A 22,591-nucleotide genomic window follows, 5' to 3' on the forward strand; every position below is an offset into this window, starting at 1 on the left:
TGTCAGTGCTGTTTTTGGAATGATTTCAATTATCTACACAAAGTTGTCAGTGGGAATAGTAGGTTTAGTGTAAATTTAAGATAGAAATATTTACAGTAGAACCTCATTTTACAGGAAAGCAAGGTGGAAAGCCTTAAGATGTGGGAAGTTTTTAAAATGCATGGCTTTATTGGGGTATATGCAGATGGCCAGACATTGGAAAATAAAAAATTGTAGTTCCACTGTACACATATTGCTTATAATACCGTTTTTGCTAGAACTGCCCTTATCTCTTATAATGCAAGAATGAATTAATTCTGTGCATTTTAGGCTTGGATAAGATTTCTTCTGATTAAAAGAACAATTGAAAATTGAAAACCACAAGGTTATCCCTTATTCATCTCATACTCACCCAGATCTAACACAAGCAGCAATCGGTGATATGAATCACCTTCTAACATAACATAACATTAACCTATGAAGGGCACAAGGATAAAATGGTACATACACCACGATTCAGCAATGATGGTGCAAAAAGAACAGCCTCTAGCAAGAGAACGAAAAACGGTAAGCAACCAATCACAGAAGGAAATGAAGGTGCAAGGTCATTAGTTTTTTTGTGTGAGGTAGTGTCGCTAAATGCCATTAGGAGCGCTAGTGGTGCAGTCTGTCAAGATGGTGACATCAAAGCAAGAGAAAGCATTTGCATGTTGGCAGCATGTAACCATACCATGTTGGTGTGCCTAAAACTGCATGTGGTAACAGTTTCTAACTGCAGAAAATGTGTCCCTCAACTGACATTCATCGGAGAATGAAGGCTTTTTATGGCAATGAATGTGTAACGTCAGTACTGTATGATGTTGGGCTGTTCATGCTCACAATGAAAACCCCTGGCGAGGAACTCTCAAGAAGTTTTGTCACACACGTTGCAAGTTCCTCGGCAGGGGTTTTCATTGTGAGCATGAACAGCCCAACATCATACAATACTGACGTTAGAGGAATTTGCTTGTACAAGGTCTATCGTGACAGCGCAGATACACTTTCGAACAAAATTCAATGAAGCGTGCATCCCATAGAAACCACCATGCCACAAAACCTTCATGAATTAAAGCAGCACATCTCTGAAGCAGTGGAGTTGATTTCTGAGGATATGCTGGGATGTGTCTGGAGCAGAATTTGAGTACTGTCCTGATGTCACTAATGGTGCCCACATTGAGCACTTGTAGTGATGAGGTAAGAAACTTGGATAATTGTATTTGCATTTCTTGCCAATATCGTTGCAGTGTGTATTTCATATCAGAATAAATAAGATTTTATTTTACACCTTACCTTCTGAATCACCCCGTATGTACATTTCAAATCAACTAAAGGCAGAGACTCTTTGCTCTTAGCTAGTCATTCTATTATTCATTAAGATTCATCTCTCTGAAGTACGATCTCTCACTCATCTGATGAATGTGAAACACAAGGAGCTATGAAGTACACCTATTAAAATGAAGAATGAACCTGCTAACGACTGAAGAATGAACCTGCTAACGACTGAAGAATGAACCTGCTAAGGACTGAAGAATGAACCTGCTAAGGACTGAAGAATGAACCTGCTAAGGACTGAAGAATGAACCTGCTAAGGACTGAAAAATGAACCTGCTAAGGACTGAAGAATGAACCTTCTAAGGACTGAAGAATGAACCTTCTAAGGACTGAAGAATGAACCTGCTAACGACTGAAGAATGAACCTGCTAAGGACTGAAGAATGAACCTGCTAAGGACTGAAGAATGAACCTGCTAAGGACATTTTCCCCAAGCAGAACTTATAGTTCGATAGTATTTAAAACCGTAAATTGTGACAAAGCTAAAAAATTCAACCGAACACAGTTAATTCCACAGATACTCCTGACCTTGTCGCCGATTGTTTTGGACTCGACATGGGTGTCATTCTTTGCGAGTGTCCCTTCATCAGTTTCATCATTCATCCTTATGCTTCGCATAAAGAGACAGAAAATGGATACAAACTAAGGAGAAATTGATTGATTTGATGTTTTAAGTCCACTTTATGCACAGCAAGGCTAATCGGGACTGGACCTACAGTTTAAAGTGGGATCCGAACCACTATGTGCCTCCACCAGGTATCAAACCCGGGACACCTTGATCACAAGGCGACGACGCAACCACTGCGCCATTGGGGAGGTCTAAAATAAAATAAGGAGAAAATAAAGTAGCATACTAATTTGGGAAAAAGTATATACAGGGTGGCTACTCTAGGACCATGATAAAATTCAAGTATAATTCCCGGTTTTCAAGGCGAACTCTCCAAAAATTCACGCAGATGTATTCTCTATTTCAACCTTACGTATTACCGCCTCTCAACATCCACACACAAATATCTTCATAATATAAAGAGTCTACGTGATTCCAACATCCAAAAATTATAATTCAATTAAACGGTATACGTAATATAATTAAAATATTTAATTTAAGATGCGGAGTTTCTATTTACATCAGAGGTGCAACCACGAATTTTTGTCTGAGCAGGCAGGGAGAAAGTGTCAGGTTAAACGTACTAATAATAATAGTATTATTATTATTATTATTGATTTGCTTTATTTTCTTCGCTTCTTGTGCCACGTTTGGCTAATTTGCGAAGATGGGGATGATGAAATTGATGAATGGACAGTCACGAACATCCAAGCCTGGATTCGAACCCGGCGGGACCAACATTGTTGTTGTTATTATTATTATTATTATTATTAGTAGTAGTAGTATCAAAGACGTTATTATCCTCGTGAATTATGGAAAAAGGGGGTAGAAGTTGTTGCTAAAACATTTGTGTTCGAACAAACAATTTCAATTATTTTCTCAACACATGGCACAGTAGTTCGGATCCCACTTTAAACTGTAGGTCCAGTCCCGATTAGCCTTTCTGTGCATAAAGTGGACTAAAAACCACAAATCAATCAATTAATTCTACATCTTTTTTTCATTAGGTAGTTCGGCACCCAGGGCCGACTCCCGGCACCCCCTACATAAGGTTATAAGCTTGATGACTACGAAAACCAGGAATTGCGAAAATAATTTTTATATCCATAAAATGTGAGTAAGATTTGGATTTAAAAAGTTGTAATTTTTCATATCTACAGAGAAAAATTCAAGTAGAATTCACGCATAATTCCAGGATAATTCACGCTTAATTCCTGGAATTATGAGAACTAAATTACAAGAAATAGAATATAATAAGGGGGAAATACAATGGAACCCCAAATTTTAAAACTGGGGAATTCTACAGTACTCTTATCTTTCAATCAGCACACTCATTTAAATTTAAATTATAATTAGATTTTTTTTAATTAGTGCAAGCAAATCAGCAGTACATAAAAACGGGCCATTCTAAATCTAGATACTTGATTGATTGATTAGGTTTATTATACTTCACATTTCTGTCATTTTCAGATGAGGATGAACGATGATATGATGAAAGAACATTCGCAAAGAACACCCATGGACAGGCTGGGATTCGAACCCGGGACCCTTGGCATAGTAGCATGCTATGATAACCACTCCTGAGGTTGGCACCAACTGATAAACGAAACTGTTTCACTTGTACAATGTAAGCAGTACTGCTGCAAGAGTAAGTAATGTGCCACATCGTACGAATTGGCTTGCTTCAACATTATCCGACAATCCTTAATACCTAGCTCGATGATGTTCCTCCAGTGAAGCAGCAGAATACACATAAACTGTGTCACTAGACTCAGTGTGAGAATTCTATCCCCAATTTGAAATGATGCCTCTGAGCAAAGATTATTTCAAAATCTTACAAACAGCCTTGAATTCAAATAACAATAACGTCTGCAATTTGCACGGCAGTGAAGTAACCTCACAAAATAACAGGGAGAGGGTCCGAAGAAGAAGATGATAGATACAGGAAAACCTCGTTAATCTGGACTAATGGGGGGATAAGTTGACCAGTTTAACAAAAGTCCGGATTAACTGAAATAACCTAAAAGAACAGTAGAAAGTGCATTGAAACTCCATTTATAGCAACAAAACAAGTTTTATGTATTTAAAGGGCATAGGCCTAAATACACTATACAGTACAAAGTCTGCGGGAAATAGAATTTCATCAGTGGTTGACTGCCTTTTCTTTGGAAAGTTCTCTTGTTGACGTCTAGTCCATTTAAAACCTTGTATTCTGCTATTTTTTTTCTTTGCCTGTCCGGATTAAGCGAAGTCTGGCTTATCGGATTAACAAGGTTTTACTCTAATATTAAATTACACGGATCACAAAGCCTGGAGGTTGTAGTGAAAAACCTGCCTACTAAGGGAGAGAACAATGGACGAATAACAAGATGTGCCCAAATTGCAAAATGGATTCATCATTCATGTTCATGACAAAAGCTAGAACTTTCGATTTAATTGGCTGCCACAGTGCTAAAACCTAAGTTCCATTCAATAAACTTACTTTATATTACAATAAAATGATTGCTTTAGTACTTGCAGTAAGTGATGTACTCTTTCAACAACATATGTACAAACATTACAAAATTTTTCTATCATGTTTTGCAACAAGTCAATTCTGAAAACAATGTCAATTTGCATAACTTACATCATCAAAAGGTAAACTTATGATCAACATCAGTGTAAATAAATAAACATATTAAGATTCTTGAAAATGAGTTCAACATGTTGTTTTGGCCATTTTTATCGCAATGAAAAATATTGATCCTTTCACTTCCAGGAATTGAAGTGACCAAGATCCTAACATTTCAAAACGTGTCCTGTTATTGTACATAGTCAATCACAATGTTTTCAACATATATATATATATATATATATACATCTTACATGAATTTTATACAGATTCACATGCACCAGAGAAACACTCAGCATGCATACAACACAGCCAGACATGCATTCAAACTTTTACATCGGTTCTGGAAAAATATTGGATGTGGAATGTCACACATTAGAAAACACAAGCTTCAGGTATTTTGTAGTAGGAAAGCACAGCACCTTCATCTTTTGTCTTTACACGTTCTCTTATTTCACTATGGAGACTAAATGTTTAAGAGAATTTATCCAAAACTACAACAAGAGTTTGTTTTTCGAGCCGTTTTATAAAAGGCTTTTGACTGTATACTTAGTCCTTCCGACTTAGATACAAGGTCATCCAGTTTTTCTCCTCGTTCTAAGACTGCTTCTATAGTATTATGCTGGAAATAAAAAAAAGTCTATTACGATAAGCAAAAAAATAAAATAGCACTACTGAAATATAAACTGAAAATATACATTAAGACATGCAATACACATAAGCCAGTACTGCTGAAATGCACACACATTATTTAACTGGTAGCACTTTACTATACCGGAGACGGATATCTTCAAATTTACAGGAGAAAGTGCTTACGCAAATCATTTTCTGTAGCGTTGTTCATGTTCGGTAATGTAGTTTTGATCCATTTTAATGCGAATGCATGTGGTTTTCTATGAAAATCTCTTTCTGACGTGCTATTGAAGCTGCCGCCATTTGTTTTCTGCATGAGAGCGCAATTTTCCATGTGTTTGATGACGTAAATGCCGTAGTCAGTGTTTCAACCTATGCCGTCTTTTCGCTATAAGATAACGTGCCGTTGTCCATATATGCTAAATTGAACGAAAGGAGCGCTAATGGAACCTAACCTAACCTAGTAGGCATACCTCGTCCCCGTGATGGTTCCTGGGGCTAATGTCAATGGTTTTTGGGCTAACGTCAATGGTTTAATAATTACTCTTTATGTCGAAAATTGAACTTTTTTCGTGAAAAAATTTCGTGGTGTTTTTAATTTATTTTTTTAAATTTAAGTATTTTTCGGTGAACAAGGTCGCAACACTGCATGCACACTCCAAATCGACAAAAAACTGGCACAACGTGCGATGAACGGGTAAGCTATCGCCATATTGTGTGGAAATAAGGAAGAACAGTAAGTACTCGTAAATGTAAGAAATAGGCATTATTTTCGTTAGAAATTCATTATTTCACTTAAATAAATGTTCCGAAATGCAGAATAGTACGTTAGCAATGTAAAAAAGTGCGAAAAAAATCATTGACAGATGTCTCTGGTATAGTAAAGTAGTACCATTTAAAATAATCAATAATGTTATCGTTAATTTAACGCTCGCTTATTCCGGCATCAAAGTATTGATTTCTATTTCAAATTTATTTTTGTATGAAGTTGTCAGAGGTTGTATGATACTCCAAGTGAAGAAGATGTTTCCCAGTTATTTTTGGATACTCTTCTGACCATTTCGTGGTGCTGTTCACGATTTTTAAGTGTTAAAGTGCATGAATTGTTTAAGTCCACTTTACGCACAGATAGGCTAATTGAGGATGGAACTACAGTTTATACGGTGGGGATTGAACTGATGACACCTTGATAGTGTTACCAATATGCTATTGAGGAAGTCATAGATAGTTACTATTCCGGCCCTGTTGGCGGAGTGGTTAGCACATCGTGCTACGAAGCCAGGGGTTCCGGGTTCAAATCCTGGCCTGGGCATTGATGTTTGTGTGTCCATTCATCAATTTCATCTTATCATCACTCATCCCCATCTTCGCAAATTAGCCAAAAATGGCACAAGAAGTAAGTAAAATAAAGCAAACAACTCAATCAAAGCTACTATGAATGAGATACTAATTTGAAATTCAGATTAAAAAAAGGCAATGAGTCATCAGGCCAAGACAAGACCGGATTGAGTTCTGGTAGTACAAATGTACTCACAATGTTTGCTAGGTATCTCCACTTTTTTGCCTTTCGTAACCAAATGCACGTTTATTCATATTGTACAAAAATACAGTCTGAAGTACATCGAATCAACATTCTGACGGCACTTCCACTACTAGTGATCATCAGGAAATACGTATAGTTTTTCCACATGAAAAAAGCTATTGATACGACCAGTTTATACATGAAATTGTATTAACCACATTTATACTTCTCTAGGTTAATTATGACGATGAGGATGAATGATGAACTTTGTCAAAGTTTTAACTACTTTGTAATATATGTGATACAAAAATGTCAGCAATGAGAATCTCTTGATGTTTGGGTGAGGCAACACTGCATGGGGCAAATGTGCTTGTATGTATTTTTCTTAATTTATGTCACTTTCCTGCTACTTTTGGCTGATCAGACAGGAACATATCAAAGGTGGAACTGTCAGTGGTGAGATATTGAGACCAGGACTCACCATGCTCAACCACTGAGGCAACACGATGTGTGGGGGAACCAGCAATTCTTTCACCTTGCTCATATGTGGTGCCAGTGCACTTCTGTCCAGCCATCAAATTTTTCACATGCTAGTACAGTTCATCTGGCTTCAAAGCATGCTACAGGAATCATTCCATTGCAGAAGCCGGCAGTACATTGCAAAAAATTAAATTTACTAGTAAATAAACGTAAACTTATAATATGGCAACAGTGCAAACTAGAGAATACCCTATCGATCACATTTCTACCATGTGCATACAACTTTGCAGGATGGCCAATTCATGCTCCAAATGTGCTTTCATAAAATTCAACTACATGGCAATTTCTAATCACAAATCAACTTTTAAAAATTCATGATACCTAAATACAGGGACCGGCAGAAAAAGTTGACAGTTTTGAAATGTGTTTATAAATAAAACAATTAATGTAATGCAAGGTTTAATATCATATCAAAATTGTTACAAAAATAACTGCCATTTTCAGTGCTTACTGTCTGATAAATGATGACCTCCATTCCTTGCACATTCATCTAACTTGAGATTACCAATTGTTGTTCAAATGGTGTTTACGTTCGACACAATTGGATTGTTGTGTGAGGTCTTTCAACAGCAGAGTTGGGGAAGTGCTCATTGACTTTGTCGCTCAACGCCATTTCAGTTAAGATGGGAGCAGTTCCCTGGCCTTCTCGCTCCCCGGATCTGAAGATGTGTGATTATTTATTCTGAGGCTATCTCAAATCAAAAGTGTATGTTGAAAGACCTCACACAACTGGCGATCTCAAGTTAGCTATTCGCAACGAAATAGCGGAAATTCCGAATGAAATGCTCGTGAGGGCGACGCCCAACTTAAAGGAAAAGCTACATGAATGTGTAAGGAATGGAGATCATCATTTATCGGACACAATTTTCAAAACAAAGAAAAATTAATGTGAGCACTGAAAATGGCAATTATTTTTGTAGCAATTTTCATTATTAAACCTTGCATTGTATTAATTATTCTATTTATAAACACATTTAAAAACTGTCAGCTTTTTCTGCCAGTCCCTGTATATTATATGTATGAGGGAGGTTCAATAAATAATCTTAAAAGCCGATTTAAAATTGCAAGTAGTAACAAAATTGTGGTGGGCTTTCCTGGTTGCCCTCACACTGCTGCAACGGTGGAGTGTTGGATCAGCTGACATCATCATAAAGAAGAACTGCAGTTTGCAAAATGTCCACCAGATGCGTTCCCAGGAAATTTAAACATGAAATAAAGGAATGGCATGTGTGTGCAAAGTTTCTCAGGCATTACAAGGGGTAAAGGTAGGAATGTTTTGATGCACTGTAGATGGTGTACATGGATTGAGATATTGGTACACAATGTAGAAAATTAAAACCATATTTTGCAGAACATCATGTGTTGTTAACTGTCAATAAAATATTAAAGTTATTTATTGAATCATCCTCATACAACTAAACACTTAAAGACAACAATACACCAGTATTGGCTAATTATAATAAAATTTTAAAAGGAGTAATTTTATCATGGTATCAATGGTTTACTATGCATTGCTTATAGTGTTAATGTAATTACGATGTAACATTGTGTACATATACTCTCAACAGCTTGTTGCTAATGCTCCTATAATAAGATTGGAAACAAAAAAAAAGCAACATTACACACACTAATTGATGTAACATGCCAACAGTACAGCAATGTACACTTATTTAATACATATCTTAAATTCTTGCAGCATCACAGAAAGCTACAAACATCTACATGCATATACCTATTCGAAGCTACTTGAACTTTTACCAAATCTCTTCCGGTCTCATGTTTAAAGTCTAATTGTCAACCACATTCAACACTTGCAAGAGAAAGACAATTCTCTTATTACCTGATGTGATGAAGGTTCAAAGCTTATAGCACATGCACTCCCCGTACCCAAAATTTAAAACAATCTGAAGAACTCCTCTATTAACAGGGAGAAATCATGAACAAGGTTAATATAAATACGGAAAAACTACTACTCACTTTTATCCGCGACACCAAAAATCAAGGAAACACACACCATAATGCACTTCCCACACGAGCTAAACATCGATAGCGGGCAAGCGCACCACACTTGGATTCCCCTACTACAACAGTTATCGCCCGGAACTAGCAGAGGACGTAGACCCAGAGATGCACAGTTAACAACAGCGCACCTAGCGGCAGCCAGAGAACTACAAACAAAAGACGCACGCCAAGCAACAGTACAGTTCCAACAAGGATGGTGGCAGTGGGCACTGCAATTAAAAAAAAAAGGTAAAGTGATCCCCTGTGCTAAGCACCATGCCATGAAGGTGTATAGGGGTAACGCCCCACACTTTCTTGATCCGGTCATGAGTGGGGGTGATGTGATCAGCATCATGCCCCTGACCGCCTTTACCCCCCAGGTACCCATGTCATTCGATGCTGGATGGGCACCGGGGCCACTTCCGTTAGAAAAGTTCCCGGATTTGAACCGGCCGGGGATCGAACCCAGGACCTTCAGCATGGTAGTCAGATGCGTTACCGACTAAGCCACCGCGGCCACTTAATTGCCACTGCAATTAATCGAAAAAGAAAAAACAGCTTAGCGAATAAAAGTGAGTACTAGTTTCTCCGTATTTATATACTACCGCGTCTCTCTTCTTCCAATTATGAATGGTTAATATGTTGGCTAGTGCATGTTACAAATTTCACTTCTTCGAAGAGGCGTGGCAGACACTTATTTTTGCACTTATGAAGCACATACGAAAGGGGACTATGTTGAAAAATAGCCATAAACGATTGAGCTCCTGGCAACCCTTCATTGGTAGGCTGAGAACTTTTCAGTCACCCCTCGTACTATATGCCACGTGTGATTAGCAAATTAAATTACAACGCACGTCTTGTTCTGTCCTCAGAATTCTTCGACCAACCTCAATCCATCTTCAGGGAAGAAAACTCTGTACTCCATTTTGACCCTTCCACGACTCATTTTTCTCATATCCTTGAACAAGAATCGAGGTTGATCTGAAAATGTGAGGGAAAACAAGGTGCGTGTGATTTATCGTGTTGATAACACAGAGTAAAAACCAAGTTTTTAATGATACCTGGACATGTGTGTATCAAGGTAGACATTTGAAAATTCAAAGACGTGCAGGCAAGTATAGTGAGTGTCTAGTCCTACTTTGTAATCATGTTACATATTGTATTGCCCAAGGGGAGGGGGTCATAATCCCCTCTTTTGACCCAAAATCCCTAAAAAAAAAAAAAGGACAAATGCAGGATAAAATAGGAAAATGAGGGCTGAATTCGGAAAAGTATACATACCCCTCCCCCCTCAAAAATCCTGGGCACACCACTAGACACACCTACTGTTTCTCTGTAACATTTACATTTGTATTGAACTTGTGTATATTTACAGTGATATATTCCTACTGACCAACGTTGTTTGATAATAAGGTGTGCCACTAACATTCAGAGAATTATTACAAATACTACATGACAGCGGCTGGTTGTTCTTCCATAAAATTTACTAAAGTTTGTACTAAATATTGTGCAACAATATTCTTATCATCCACACACCTGTACGAGTGCGAAGAACCACTACAAAGTACATAAATGCAACTTATGGCTGAAAAAAATGTAAGATGAGCTACAATAGCCATTATAGTATAGTGTTCTTGTTTTCAGATACAATGTGTAAGCCAACTATCCTCCCATCTGTAAAGAAGCATTCACTGTGCGATGAACAGACAGGTGTCATGATTGTTATGTCGCAGCAGTACAAACCGTGCAATTATTTTAAATGTTAATTTCCAAGTAACGCATGTCACTTGTTGCTCATCACTTGGGACTGAAAGCTTCATTACAGGCATATGACAATCTGAAACTTTTACCAACACTCAAAATGGCTGCATTTCATTGGCTGAGCCCTCACTTCAAGCAATCTTCAGAGTATATAAAGTGCTCAAACATCTGGCTTAGTGAAGAGGTTCGGATCCCACTTTAAGCTGTAGGTCCAGTCCCGATTAGCCTTACTGTGCATAAAGTGGACTTAAAACACCAACTCAATCAACCATTGCAAGATTGCAACACTGTGAACTACACTGTACACAAGTGCTTTTATGTAGATGATTTTTTTTCAAAGGACTGTTGTGCAGTTCTGCTGCTCTTCTAACCTGCGTAATATTACAATGTTAACACCATTGTCCTCCACGTACCTAAATGCGTAACAAGAAAAATATCGATGTGTTAAAAAAAACAAAGCACATTGCAGATTCAGATGTTACACGGAAGTGGATTAGTGAGGAAGGGGAGGACACGTAGTTATGTATTAGTGCTGAAAGTGAACATGGTACTGTAACAACAACAACAAAAAAAAAAAAAAAAAAAAAAAACAGACATCTAGTGGTTGGAATTTCAAAGAGGTGGCTATAACACACGTGCACAAGATATGGTGTGTTTATATTATAGCCTGTCGTTCATTCACAATAGAATCATATAGCAAAACGATGGGCAATGTCTGTTGCCAGTCTTATTGGACAGTAAATGTACGACAGGCAGGCCCGTTGCTCCTTTGGAAACTTTGTCATCTCTTTTGCCTTCCAAAAACAGTAGACAGGAGCAAAGTACAGTATTAGGTTTAAATTCAGATCATGAGAGAACAGTGTATAACAACGTGAGTTCCGATACATATTTTCCTACATTAGGAATAAATAAACATTCACACAAGAGTGATAGTAAATATCGACTGGAAACATGTGGGAGTTCGCATATATGAGAGTAGCATTTCGATCTAAGCTATCTTACCAATATAATTTTGGTTTCATCTAGCTCTTCTTGCATTTTTGTCATGGCATCAGCCTCTCGAGGATTCTGATACTTGGCTAAGTAAGTGTCAACTTGAGGAAACGAAACAGTAGCGTCTGTTTCTGTGCCCCATAAAGACTGGGGTATCTTCGCTGTGAATTCATCCAGTACCTGAAAAATATAGAAACAACCTTATGCACGAACAGGCTAATCATGACTGACACTAGTTTAAAGTTGGAAATAAAGCACTGAAGTATGTCCCATCCCACAAAACATGTAGACCCTTGATTACAGGGCATGCATATTTTATTTTTCACGAAAACATGAAATGTAGAAACATACACTGCAATGTTATTTTTAGGATTGTTTAAAGGTAAGAAATACATTTGCCTGGCAAGTTTTGTCACAAAACAAAATTTTAATTTCAATATTTTAATTTTAAGTTAAATATTTTGGATTATAAAAATGCCATAAAAGAAACACTTGACAGACACACTTTCACAATTGGTTTATAGAGGGTGGGGCAAAAATAAGGTAACCAAAGTCTCATCTCATTTCCATGTTTCGGTTATCCTTTTTTTGCCCCACCCTGTACATTGTGTGTATATGTATATGTCCATTAATATGTGTATGAATTTATTTCATTGTTATTTTTTTCTCATTATGGTTATATTTATTCTGGACAAATCTTATCTTGGTTGTGGATTAATGAATTGTTTATACGTATTTTATATGAGTACGTCAGTACTCCATGTAAATATATTTATGTTGTAGTTATATCCATGTAATATGTGAGAATAGTATTTAATTTCATTTATATTCATATTTACATTATTTGTTTCAATGCCTCTGTAATTGGAGATATATTATCTCCGTAGATGGCAAATAAATAAGTATTGCTTCACACCTAAATTATATACATATAAATATCTGCTTTAATCTATTTGAACATAAACCTATTCTTTAATTCCTCTACACAATCTGTAAAGCAAAATATATTTAATAACAACAGAGCACAGAAAATGGTTATGTAAACAATTTCCACACAATTCAATACAAAGTTAAGTTTGTTATGGACATACCTTTGTTATTAACGTATGAGCTACTCTATGTGGATATTCATGGTCTGAAATTAAAACTCCCGCTAAATTATCTGCACGAACATACACGTGACACATGTAGTCTGCAAAGGAAAAAAAACAATTACAGAGCATTACAGAGTATCTACTTCATTACATAATGATGTGTGAAACTTTTGCTAATGGCATAAATTAATACCTTGATTCAAATATTCTACATGTTCAAAATAAAATTTCAAATGCTCCATTAAGAACTTGTGTGGTTCATTCACCTCTTTGATTTACATATGTCCACAGGATTCTGCAACAGTCTTTGTCTTACAAAAGAAACTAAATACTTAAAACAGTGCTCGAAAAATCTTCTTCAGAGCTAGGCGCCAGCTCTGAAAATCAGGTGCCAGGAAACCAGATACTATAAGAAGCTGAGCCAGCCCCTGTGGCGGAGTGGTTAGCACATTGTGCTACGACACCAGGGGTGTCAGTTTATTAATCCCGGACTGGGCTTGGATGTTTGTGAGTGTCCATTCATCAATTTCATTATATCATCATTCATCACTGTCTTTGCAAATTAGCCAAAAGTGGCATAAAAAGAGAAGTAAAATAAAGCAAATCAATCAGTCTATAAGGTGAGCATCATTATATTCAAAACATCACTTAATTATGTGAGAAAGCTGGAAATGGGGCGTTGGGGGACACAGAGTAAGAAATTGTTACTGGTTCTATAGAATGTTCACAACGTTGATAAAAAAAATCATTTGCTAACTTACGCTGTACTGCAATTTGAACTTGGAATCTTCAAAGTTTCGTACACCGAAACTTAAAAAACAGCAATATTACAGCAAAAGATCACGGAAATTTGTAGTCGCCACATGGTCCGGCAGAGGAGTTAGATGGTTTTGAATAACATCTAATTTTCAAAGGTACAGAAAATTATTACTACAGAAATACAGATTACGGTATGCCATTTTAAGTTATTGTATGCCAATTCTTTATGACTTAAAAATGATGTCCAAGTGACTTCCATTTACGTGTACACACATTCGAAGCCTCTCCCAGAAGTTGCGGACGGCACGTTGCAATATTTCACCATCAATGTTTGCAATTCCATCTCTAATTCAGGTTGTCTAATGTGCGAGGTTTATTCACATACACTTTGGATTTGAGGAATCCCCACAGATTGTAAGGTCTGGTGACCGAGGAGGCCAGGGTATGTCACCAAACCGGGAAATGACATGTCCTGGAAAAGTTGACGAACAACAACCATAGAGGATCTAGATGTGTGAGCCGTTGCTCCATCTTGTTGGAACCATATGTCTTGCTGATTTATCCTACGCCTACGCCGAAGCTGACGAAGTTCTGGTAAAAGAAAAGTATTCATCAATGCGATATAGTGTTCGGAGTTCACCGTCACACAATCCCCATCTTCATCTTCGAAGAAATACGGGCCGATGACACCAAACGCTCGATGTTGCACATTCCAGGGGCTCCATGCTTACTGAGCTGACAACAGGGCACTAACTTCTCACCAGATCGCCGATTATTGATTTGAATTTATTTCAATTGTTCAAACAGACAAAGAGCTGACTCAAGATCTTACGTAGGTCATTTAAAAGGAAAGGAAAAAGGCCTTCGAATGTGTATAGAAATAAATTGAAGGCATCATTTTTTTACACGAACTGTCATGGTAAATAAAAATGGCATACAATAACCTGTATTTCTGTAGTAATACATTTCTGTACCTTTGAAAATTAAGTGTGTTATTCACATTTCAAAACCATCTAACTCCTCTGCCGGACCCTGTACTTTATAAAAACAGGGCAAATGAATTACTCTTTCATATATAATAATTCTTGAAGCTATCCTAGGGGTCACGGATTCGAATCCTGGCCTGGGAGAGTGTCCATTCATCAATTTCATCATATCATCACTCATTCCCATCTTCGCAAATTAGCCAAAAGTGGCACAAAAAGCGAAGTAAAATAAAACATGTCAATCAATCAAAATCAAATTAATTGAAGCTATCCTGGCAATGAACGAAAAGATTCTGTCAGGAAATCAGGCATTTGATATCCTGATCTTTTGATGCTAATGTCACTCTGATCTTCAAAGACTGAAGTCAGTTCCGGATATGCTTCTGAGCTTTCAGGAGCTAACATTACGTTACCCATTCTCAGAAACTGAAGCTAATTCTGGATATGGTTCCCAGCTTTCAAGAGCTAACAACACTCTCATGTTGAGAAAGCTAGAGTACATCCAGAACGGACCTCGCTGCATTCCTGAAAGAATCTCTTCATCATTTTGTATTCAGGTAAATAAATACGTGGGTTAAGTCATAAGTCATGGCAACTATTTTTTTCTCGTGAACAGGCGACAACACGAAAGATCTAAGATATACGTTTGAAAGTGTATGGAATGTACTTTCGAAATAAGCCGCCAGAAGAAGTCTGGATGCAGGAGACTCTCGTACGGAAGAGGTAGAACACATGACATTGGACAACAGTGTTTTATTTTGGCGGTTGACACACTTCCCCGTATGAAGGCCTCCATGCACCTTGCCACTGTTTGATAGGGCATGACAAGCACATCCAGTGTTTCTCGTAGCTCTGTATGGCATTCCCGTGCATTTCTGCTGTGGAGAACTGCTATTTTAACGTACGAGTGTTACTCCTGCATCATGACCTCAATTTTCAAACACTGTCACTCACCGACTGAACTTGGGTGCGTGTTTACTACCCCACCGTTGTTTACATACACCATCTGGTGGCTTCTTTCGAAAGTACATTCCATACATTTTCAAATGTATACCTTAGATTTTTCATGTTGTCCCCCGTTTGCGAGGAAAAAATAGTTGCCATGACTTAACCCTCGTATAATAGTAACAAGAAATATATTACAAAAGAAATACTTTTAGAATACAAGAAAACTTACCACTTTCTTTTATAGACTGCCTGGCAGCAAACTGTGTTCTTTCTACTATGACTTTACTTGTGAATGCCATAAATTCTTGAACACTCCCTCTTTGAAAAAAACTGAACGTCGATAAATCATATGCAGCCTTCAGCAAATTAACATTTTGCGGCCCTTTGTACAGAACACTTAAGGCATACAGCTTCACCATGGTTCAAGTCAGATCCTAACCTAAAAGGAAAAGAACATTTATTACATCGGGAAAAATAAATAAGTGATACATTCAAGAAAAACAGAGTGATGTAGCCAAGGCATGTTATTTATGGTTTCTGCTGGCCTCTGTGCTGGAGTGGTTAGCACAGAACGCTAGAATGCCAGGGGCACGGGTTCAAATCCCAGTCTGGGCATGCATCAGCTCATTTTCCTCCACAAAATTTTAAATAATCTCATCGAAGCTCCTTTTGCCCTGTCACAGCTAGACTTCTACGTCCCCTCAAGCAAATGACGACCAAGAAGGCAACTCTTCAGCCTCCGTCATAATAGAACCAACGTTCTGGCAATATCCCCAATTTGGAATATGTGTAAAACATTTAATGATATCATCAAAAGTGAAAACAGTGTGGACGTATTTTGCCAATCGCAATTTTGAAAAGGAATATACTAAAATTACATAAATTACGACAGAACTTGAGACTTGTATGTTTGTTAAATGTTTTCTGTCTATATACTACATTGATCAGTGCAATGAATCAATAATGTTATTACAAAATTGTTGTATAATGAATGCCATAAATGGGTAATATACCTGTTGACTCATCTCACTCAACAGGTCGCTAGGTGCCGTGGCTTGCCACGAGTTGATAGCTTCCTGGAGATGAGGCCTTGCTCGAAAAGGTTTATTATCCAATTGTCTCACTGAAGAATGATAGTTCAGATATAGTTTAGACATATACCATGAGCTAGCTAATTTAAAGGAGAGTGAAATTTCACATTTTTTCATGCATTTACTAGCATATTTCACATAGCATTATTATAACTGAAAAATGTTACAGAATATAACTTTCATGTTGATAGTGAGCTTCATTTGAGCTGGCACAATACTTTTTACCTTATAAACCAATCGGCCCTGAAGACTACTTGTGTCATAAAGCAAAGAGGTTTGTACTTCAACAGAAATGCATATGTGTCATTAGAAAGGAGACGTATTTTTTTAACTAGAAAAACATACTTAGCCAACATGCAAGCAGTATTAATGATTTGCAAATATCTGAGTTTATAGTTTTCAAATTGAAAAAAAAGTTTAAAAATGTGCACTTAATATCAATCGAACTATAACTGAATGAAGAAAGTATGACAACAAAAATTGATAAACTTTAAAGGAGACAGTACTGTTGTCGGTAAGTGTTGTTGTTCAGTGTAAAGTTCTCTCTGTGGAAGTAGTTTCTTGCAGTAATTATTTGATATTAAATACAGAAATCTACAAATGTCACTTAAGAGAGCATTCAACAATTTAACAAAATCACTAGCAATCAGTCTCAAGTCGAGAGAACATCGGGATGTCAACAAAGTTTACAAAATATTTTTCTTCAATCTTGACTTGACAGATAGAACTCGATTATACAAACGAGAAAATAACAATATATAATTGCAAATGACAAGGGACTGTTGCAATTTCAACCATTTTCCAAAGGTTTTGTTCCACTTGCGAATAACTTGTAGTTTTCCTTAGCCACAAGGGATAATAGGTGTTGGATTCCACCAAGTGTGACATTAGTCACAAGACGTTCTTATGTTAATACGTGATCACTGATCAGTGTCAACTTGAAAAAGATGAGTGGGGCAGCAGTAAGGGGAGCCTCCTTTCTGGGGGCGGGCATATTTAAAAATGCACACAAAAATGCATTTTTGGGCTACAAGGATATCAGTTGTAATTATTCAATTAATGGTTAAGGGTTAATTGCGCACACTGATGAACTGGGGGATGTCTGCCCTTCCTTGGTACAATCACTGTGCCCCTTTTGCAGTGTATGTCTAGTGTTACGCATACATGATATTGGTGTGGTTCTAAAGCTGAAGTGTGGTTTCAGTTCCAATGCAAGCTAAGAGGAGTAAAAATTTACTATTCCACAAACACATGTAACTTCTTCGTTTCGTCACTTTTAACATTTGTACTTACCTATCTGCTTTGCGGAACATTCTTGATGGTGTATTCACGTTATTTTGATGAAAGTAATTTCAATATTTCACATTACGAGTACTTTTTTATTTGCGTTGTTTCGCTTCCATAAGACACAGTATGGCACGTACACCTTCGTAGATCATCGCGCGTCGTGCTTGTTTTTTGTCGATGCAGTGTTTCCAACCTTTGTAACCCAAAAAATACTCGTGAAGTGGAATTCTTTTTAAGCTTCTTTGCATTATTTTACGAACAAAATTTTAACTATGCTTGCCTAACCTAACCTTGCTGGAAATGGTAAGTGGGGCAATGCGTGAATGGTTTTTGGAACTATCCGTCAACGGTTTGTGGGGCTACCCGTTTTTCAAGTTCCCAATTACAAAATCCACTGGATCTTCCACACCCGGTATGAATTTCACCATGCATCCACTACCTTTTCGGAAAACAATGGTATTGTTGGAAACCCTGCAATCGACAAAACACAATCACGACGTGCGATAATCTACTAACGTGTACGCGCCAAAGGCTATTGTGCACCGGAAAATTAATTTTCAACAAAAATAATGAATTTCCGCTATGATACATTCCCACATGACAGAAAACACCTTCCAGATGTTAGACAATGCTACAGGAACTTATTACCGTAAGTAGTTTCTTGTGTAAAAATGAAGAAATCTGTTTGTGGAATAGTAAATTAGCTTGAATACACTAAAGAGAAATAAAGAATTTCACATTACCTACAATTACAAATATTCTCATTACAGTAATAGTCATAAGATAATATAAATGTGAAAAAAATAATAATTTAAAAATACAAATGTAAAAAGAAAAATATAAATGTGAATGTTAACATAAGGTTGCCTTTAAGTAAATAATAATAATAATTTGAAGATAGTAATAAAATTCCAAATAGTTACAGTTATAGAATGCATTTAGGGACTTTATATTAATGCTATGAGAACCAAACCTGGCCTGCCTAACCTAACTATGAAAGCATATGTACAACAAAGTCTTAATAATAATCCGTCGCGCAACAGCCCATGAAGGGCCTAGGCGTACCTACCGACTGCCGGTCTCCCTCCCACGCTTTCCTTCGTCACCTCTAAGCGTGGAGATCTTCAACCAGTATTGGAATAGTCAGGGGGTCAGCCCGACGTATCCCCAGCCGTTATAGTAGGTTTCCGTGACCGGATTACGCTTACTCATTCGAAGCTCCCCAATTTCCTCACGATGGTGGGTTGCCACCGGCCCTATACGTAGGCCGAATAAATTCCGACCAGAGCCGGATTCGAACCTACGCCGTCCCGCAGCGAACGATCTCAAGACGAGTGAACGCCTTAACTCGCTCGGCTACGGAGGAGGACACAAAGTCTTAAGTAACCGCTAAAACTCTGCAGTATGTGTTAACAGAAGTAAATCGAAACCGAACCATGTTAAAATTGTAATAAAACAAAATGAACTTGGGTCCTAATCAGAAGTGGAGAAGTGACATGTTCACGGGAACTTTTAGACATGTATCGTGCGGACTATTTATCCAGATATGTGGTTGTGGACGAAACATGGGTTCACCACTTCGACCCAGAATCAAAATAAAGAACGATGCAAATGCAGAATCTCTTCCCCTACTCAAACGAAAGCTCATGTTCAACCATCAGCCGGAAAGATTTCGGTTACGATATTGTAGGGTGCTGGAAGAATCTGGAACATGGAGCCATTATGAGCTAGTACTATGCTGAGCTAACTGCAATCAAGAGCAAGAGGGGAATGTTGACCTTTGGGATGCTGCTGCATCAGGACATTCCCATCCACAGGTCAGGTGTTGCCATGGCTGCTGGATATGACGTGTGTATCCACCCCTGCACCAAGTGGCAGACTTCCACCTGTTTTCGAAATTGAAGGAACATCTCCAAGGACAGACTTCTCTGGATGACAATGTGATCATGATTTCGCGAACAGAAGGAAAACTTTTCCCGACAGAGCATAGAAGCGGAGATGGACAAAGTGCATTAAAGGGGAGTAGGCTATATTTATTGAAAAATAAACATATTTTTCTTCGATATTTTTTTTTCTTGGCGAGTATTGGAGCTTACTGAACGTCCCTCGTACTTATTGCATGACTTATCGTACGGGTGAAAATATTGTAATAATAGAAAATCATAATTGAAATTGGAAAAAAAAATATCTTATTTTTATCCATTCAATTTATGTAAGTCCTCACGCATGACTTTCGTTTCTTGTATTATTCCAAATCGAGAATTACACCATTAAAGAATATTAATATTTATTTACTATCTAATACATAAAAAATGATCAATAACACTCAAAAGTCACAGTTGATGGGTTATGGGTTTTTGCTAAAACCAAGGTTCGGGATAGTTTCTCACACCTTACTTATTGGTACATGTCATTTAGATCAATTAGAGTACAATATCTTACCAATTAAAGAACTAGATGAATTGTCTCTTCTTTCTGTGAACTAGGGGAAACAATACACGAAAAAATATACTATCAATAAACTGACTCACTGACGACACATCATCGATCCCAACGCCATCTTTGATCTCGAAATTTAATTTGCTTTTCTAGTCAACTGGTAGATGGCATTGGCGTAAGAAGTTCAACGAGCAGTATATCCAATTTTACTCTTTTATATCCAAGTCTGGTTCTTTCATAGTCTATGCCAAGGAGCTTTCACTCCACGAAGGAAAGTATGGTTCAGGCCCGTAGCCAGGCAGGGGCAAGGGGGGCTCGGTCTCCCCTGACATGGTCGCCAGCACTTCTGGCACTGCCGCTGTCCCCCTTGACATTAGGTAAAACTATTTTGTACTCTAATTTGTTTGAGGTGAAGAGTGAAAATGTAGACAGAATATATTATTTTGTTCACAACTTCATTCGTTCACCTTGTTTATGAGCAAAAGTCTAAGCAGGGGTAAGTGTTTAGAAGATTCTCTAGACTTTAGAAAGTTATTTCATAGGGAGCCTTCTTTATCTGTACCTTCCTTGCCCCTGTTGCAGACTCTCGTTGGACAGAAATCTGTGACTTCGATCTCATTATTCAGATTCCTTCCGCATCTGGGTCAAATGTCAACAGATCACACGTTTTATTGATTTGACTGGGGGTGGAATGTACAGTAGGCACTATGATCGAAGTGAATATTGTACTTACATTTTAAAATGTATGATATAAATCAGTGGCGTACGCAAGGGGGGGTTACGGGGTTTAAACCCCCCTTGAGCTTGTGAAATGTTATGAAGAATGCTGTGGAAAAAAATAATTAAATGGCCAACTTACCACAGTCAAAGATCTAGGACAATACTATTACTACTAATAATAATAATAATAATTTGAATTATTATTTCCATGCAGCACGGAGAAAAGCACAGCATTCCAAACACATGCGTCTTTCAGAGAGAAAGCCTTGAAAATTAACAAGTATTCTTGAAAACAAAATATGAGGGCAACTATGATATAAAAGAGAGAAAACTTTTTTTGTATCTCAGTTGCAACAATGTTCAATACCCTGGCATATGCAGGATTTTTTTTTCGGGATGGGCTGGAATAGTAAATGTGGATAGCACATGCCTTCGTTTTGGAGGGCAGGATGCATAATAAAATATTTCGTATTTTTCGAGCTTTTCAGTCTATTAAAATTGTATTCAAAGACAAAAATGGTAATCGGGACTCACTTTAAAAGAGGTTTCGCATTTACACATTTTGATTTTTTAAAGTTCTTAACGGATTTTAATTTGAAAATTCTGATTTTCTCAAAATTTCGGTAGGGGCTGTAACCCCATCAGCCACCCCTCTACGTACGCCAGTGTTCAATGAACATGTATTTGTTTTGTGTGAACATTGAGAATTAACTAAAGAAAGTTCTTGGTTCGTTGTAAGCTGCTAACGTATAGACAAAGGCTAGGCGGACAAGAACAGTCACCAGTCCGCCTTCCCATTGTTTAACGCAGCATGTTTGAATGTCTCTCTTTTAAAATGTCTCACCTTGTTGACTAGACATTTATTCAAACGACAATAAGCTTAACTATTGTAAAATGTTTTGTTGGTAAGAACAGAGAGACAATCCAGATGTGAATTATCGGGGACATTTATGAGGGGAAGAAGCCGGAAAAATTCCAACCAATTCCGGGAATCGAACCCGGATCTCCCGCGTGGTTGTCAGACGCTCTACCAACCAACCAGACCACCGCAGCTCCTTGGATGAGTTCCATACTTTGATTATTTTAATTTATTTTAATATATGTTCTTGTTTTTATGAATTTTCTTCACACTTAAAATGTCTCACCTCGTTGACCAGACAATTATTTCATAAGAAAGAAACAAAAAAATGCTCCCAGAATTTGATAAAAATCGAATGACTAGAAAGTGATATTGTTCTATTGCTTTCGTA

General features: G+C 37.5%; 1 protein-coding gene across 1 annotated transcript; it reads right to left on the reverse strand.

Annotated features, from left to right (window-relative positions):
- Positions 1–3,871: 3,871 nt before the first annotated feature.
- Ykt6 (YKT6 v-SNARE homolog) lies at positions 3,872–20,749 on the reverse strand. Its single transcript, XM_083115023.1, has 5 exons — positions 20,625–20,749; positions 16,034–16,243; positions 13,109–13,209; positions 12,027–12,197; positions 3,872–5,189 (listed from the first exon to the last, which is right to left on the reverse strand). Exons 2-5 carry the CDS (start codon positions 16,221–16,223, stop codon positions 5,052–5,054), a joined length of 600 nt encoding a protein of 199 aa, XP_082971149.1. The 5' UTR covers positions 16,224–16,243; positions 20,625–20,749; the 3' UTR covers positions 3,872–5,051.
- Between the last annotated feature and the right edge of the window lie 1,842 nt (positions 20,750–22,591).

This window comes from Lepisma saccharinum, chromosome 29, assembly GCF_977018435.1.
Source record: "Lepisma saccharinum chromosome 29, izLepSacc3.1, whole genome shotgun sequence".
NCBI classification, from domain to species: domain Eukaryota; kingdom Metazoa; phylum Arthropoda; class Insecta; order Zygentoma; family Lepismatidae; genus Lepisma; species Lepisma saccharinum.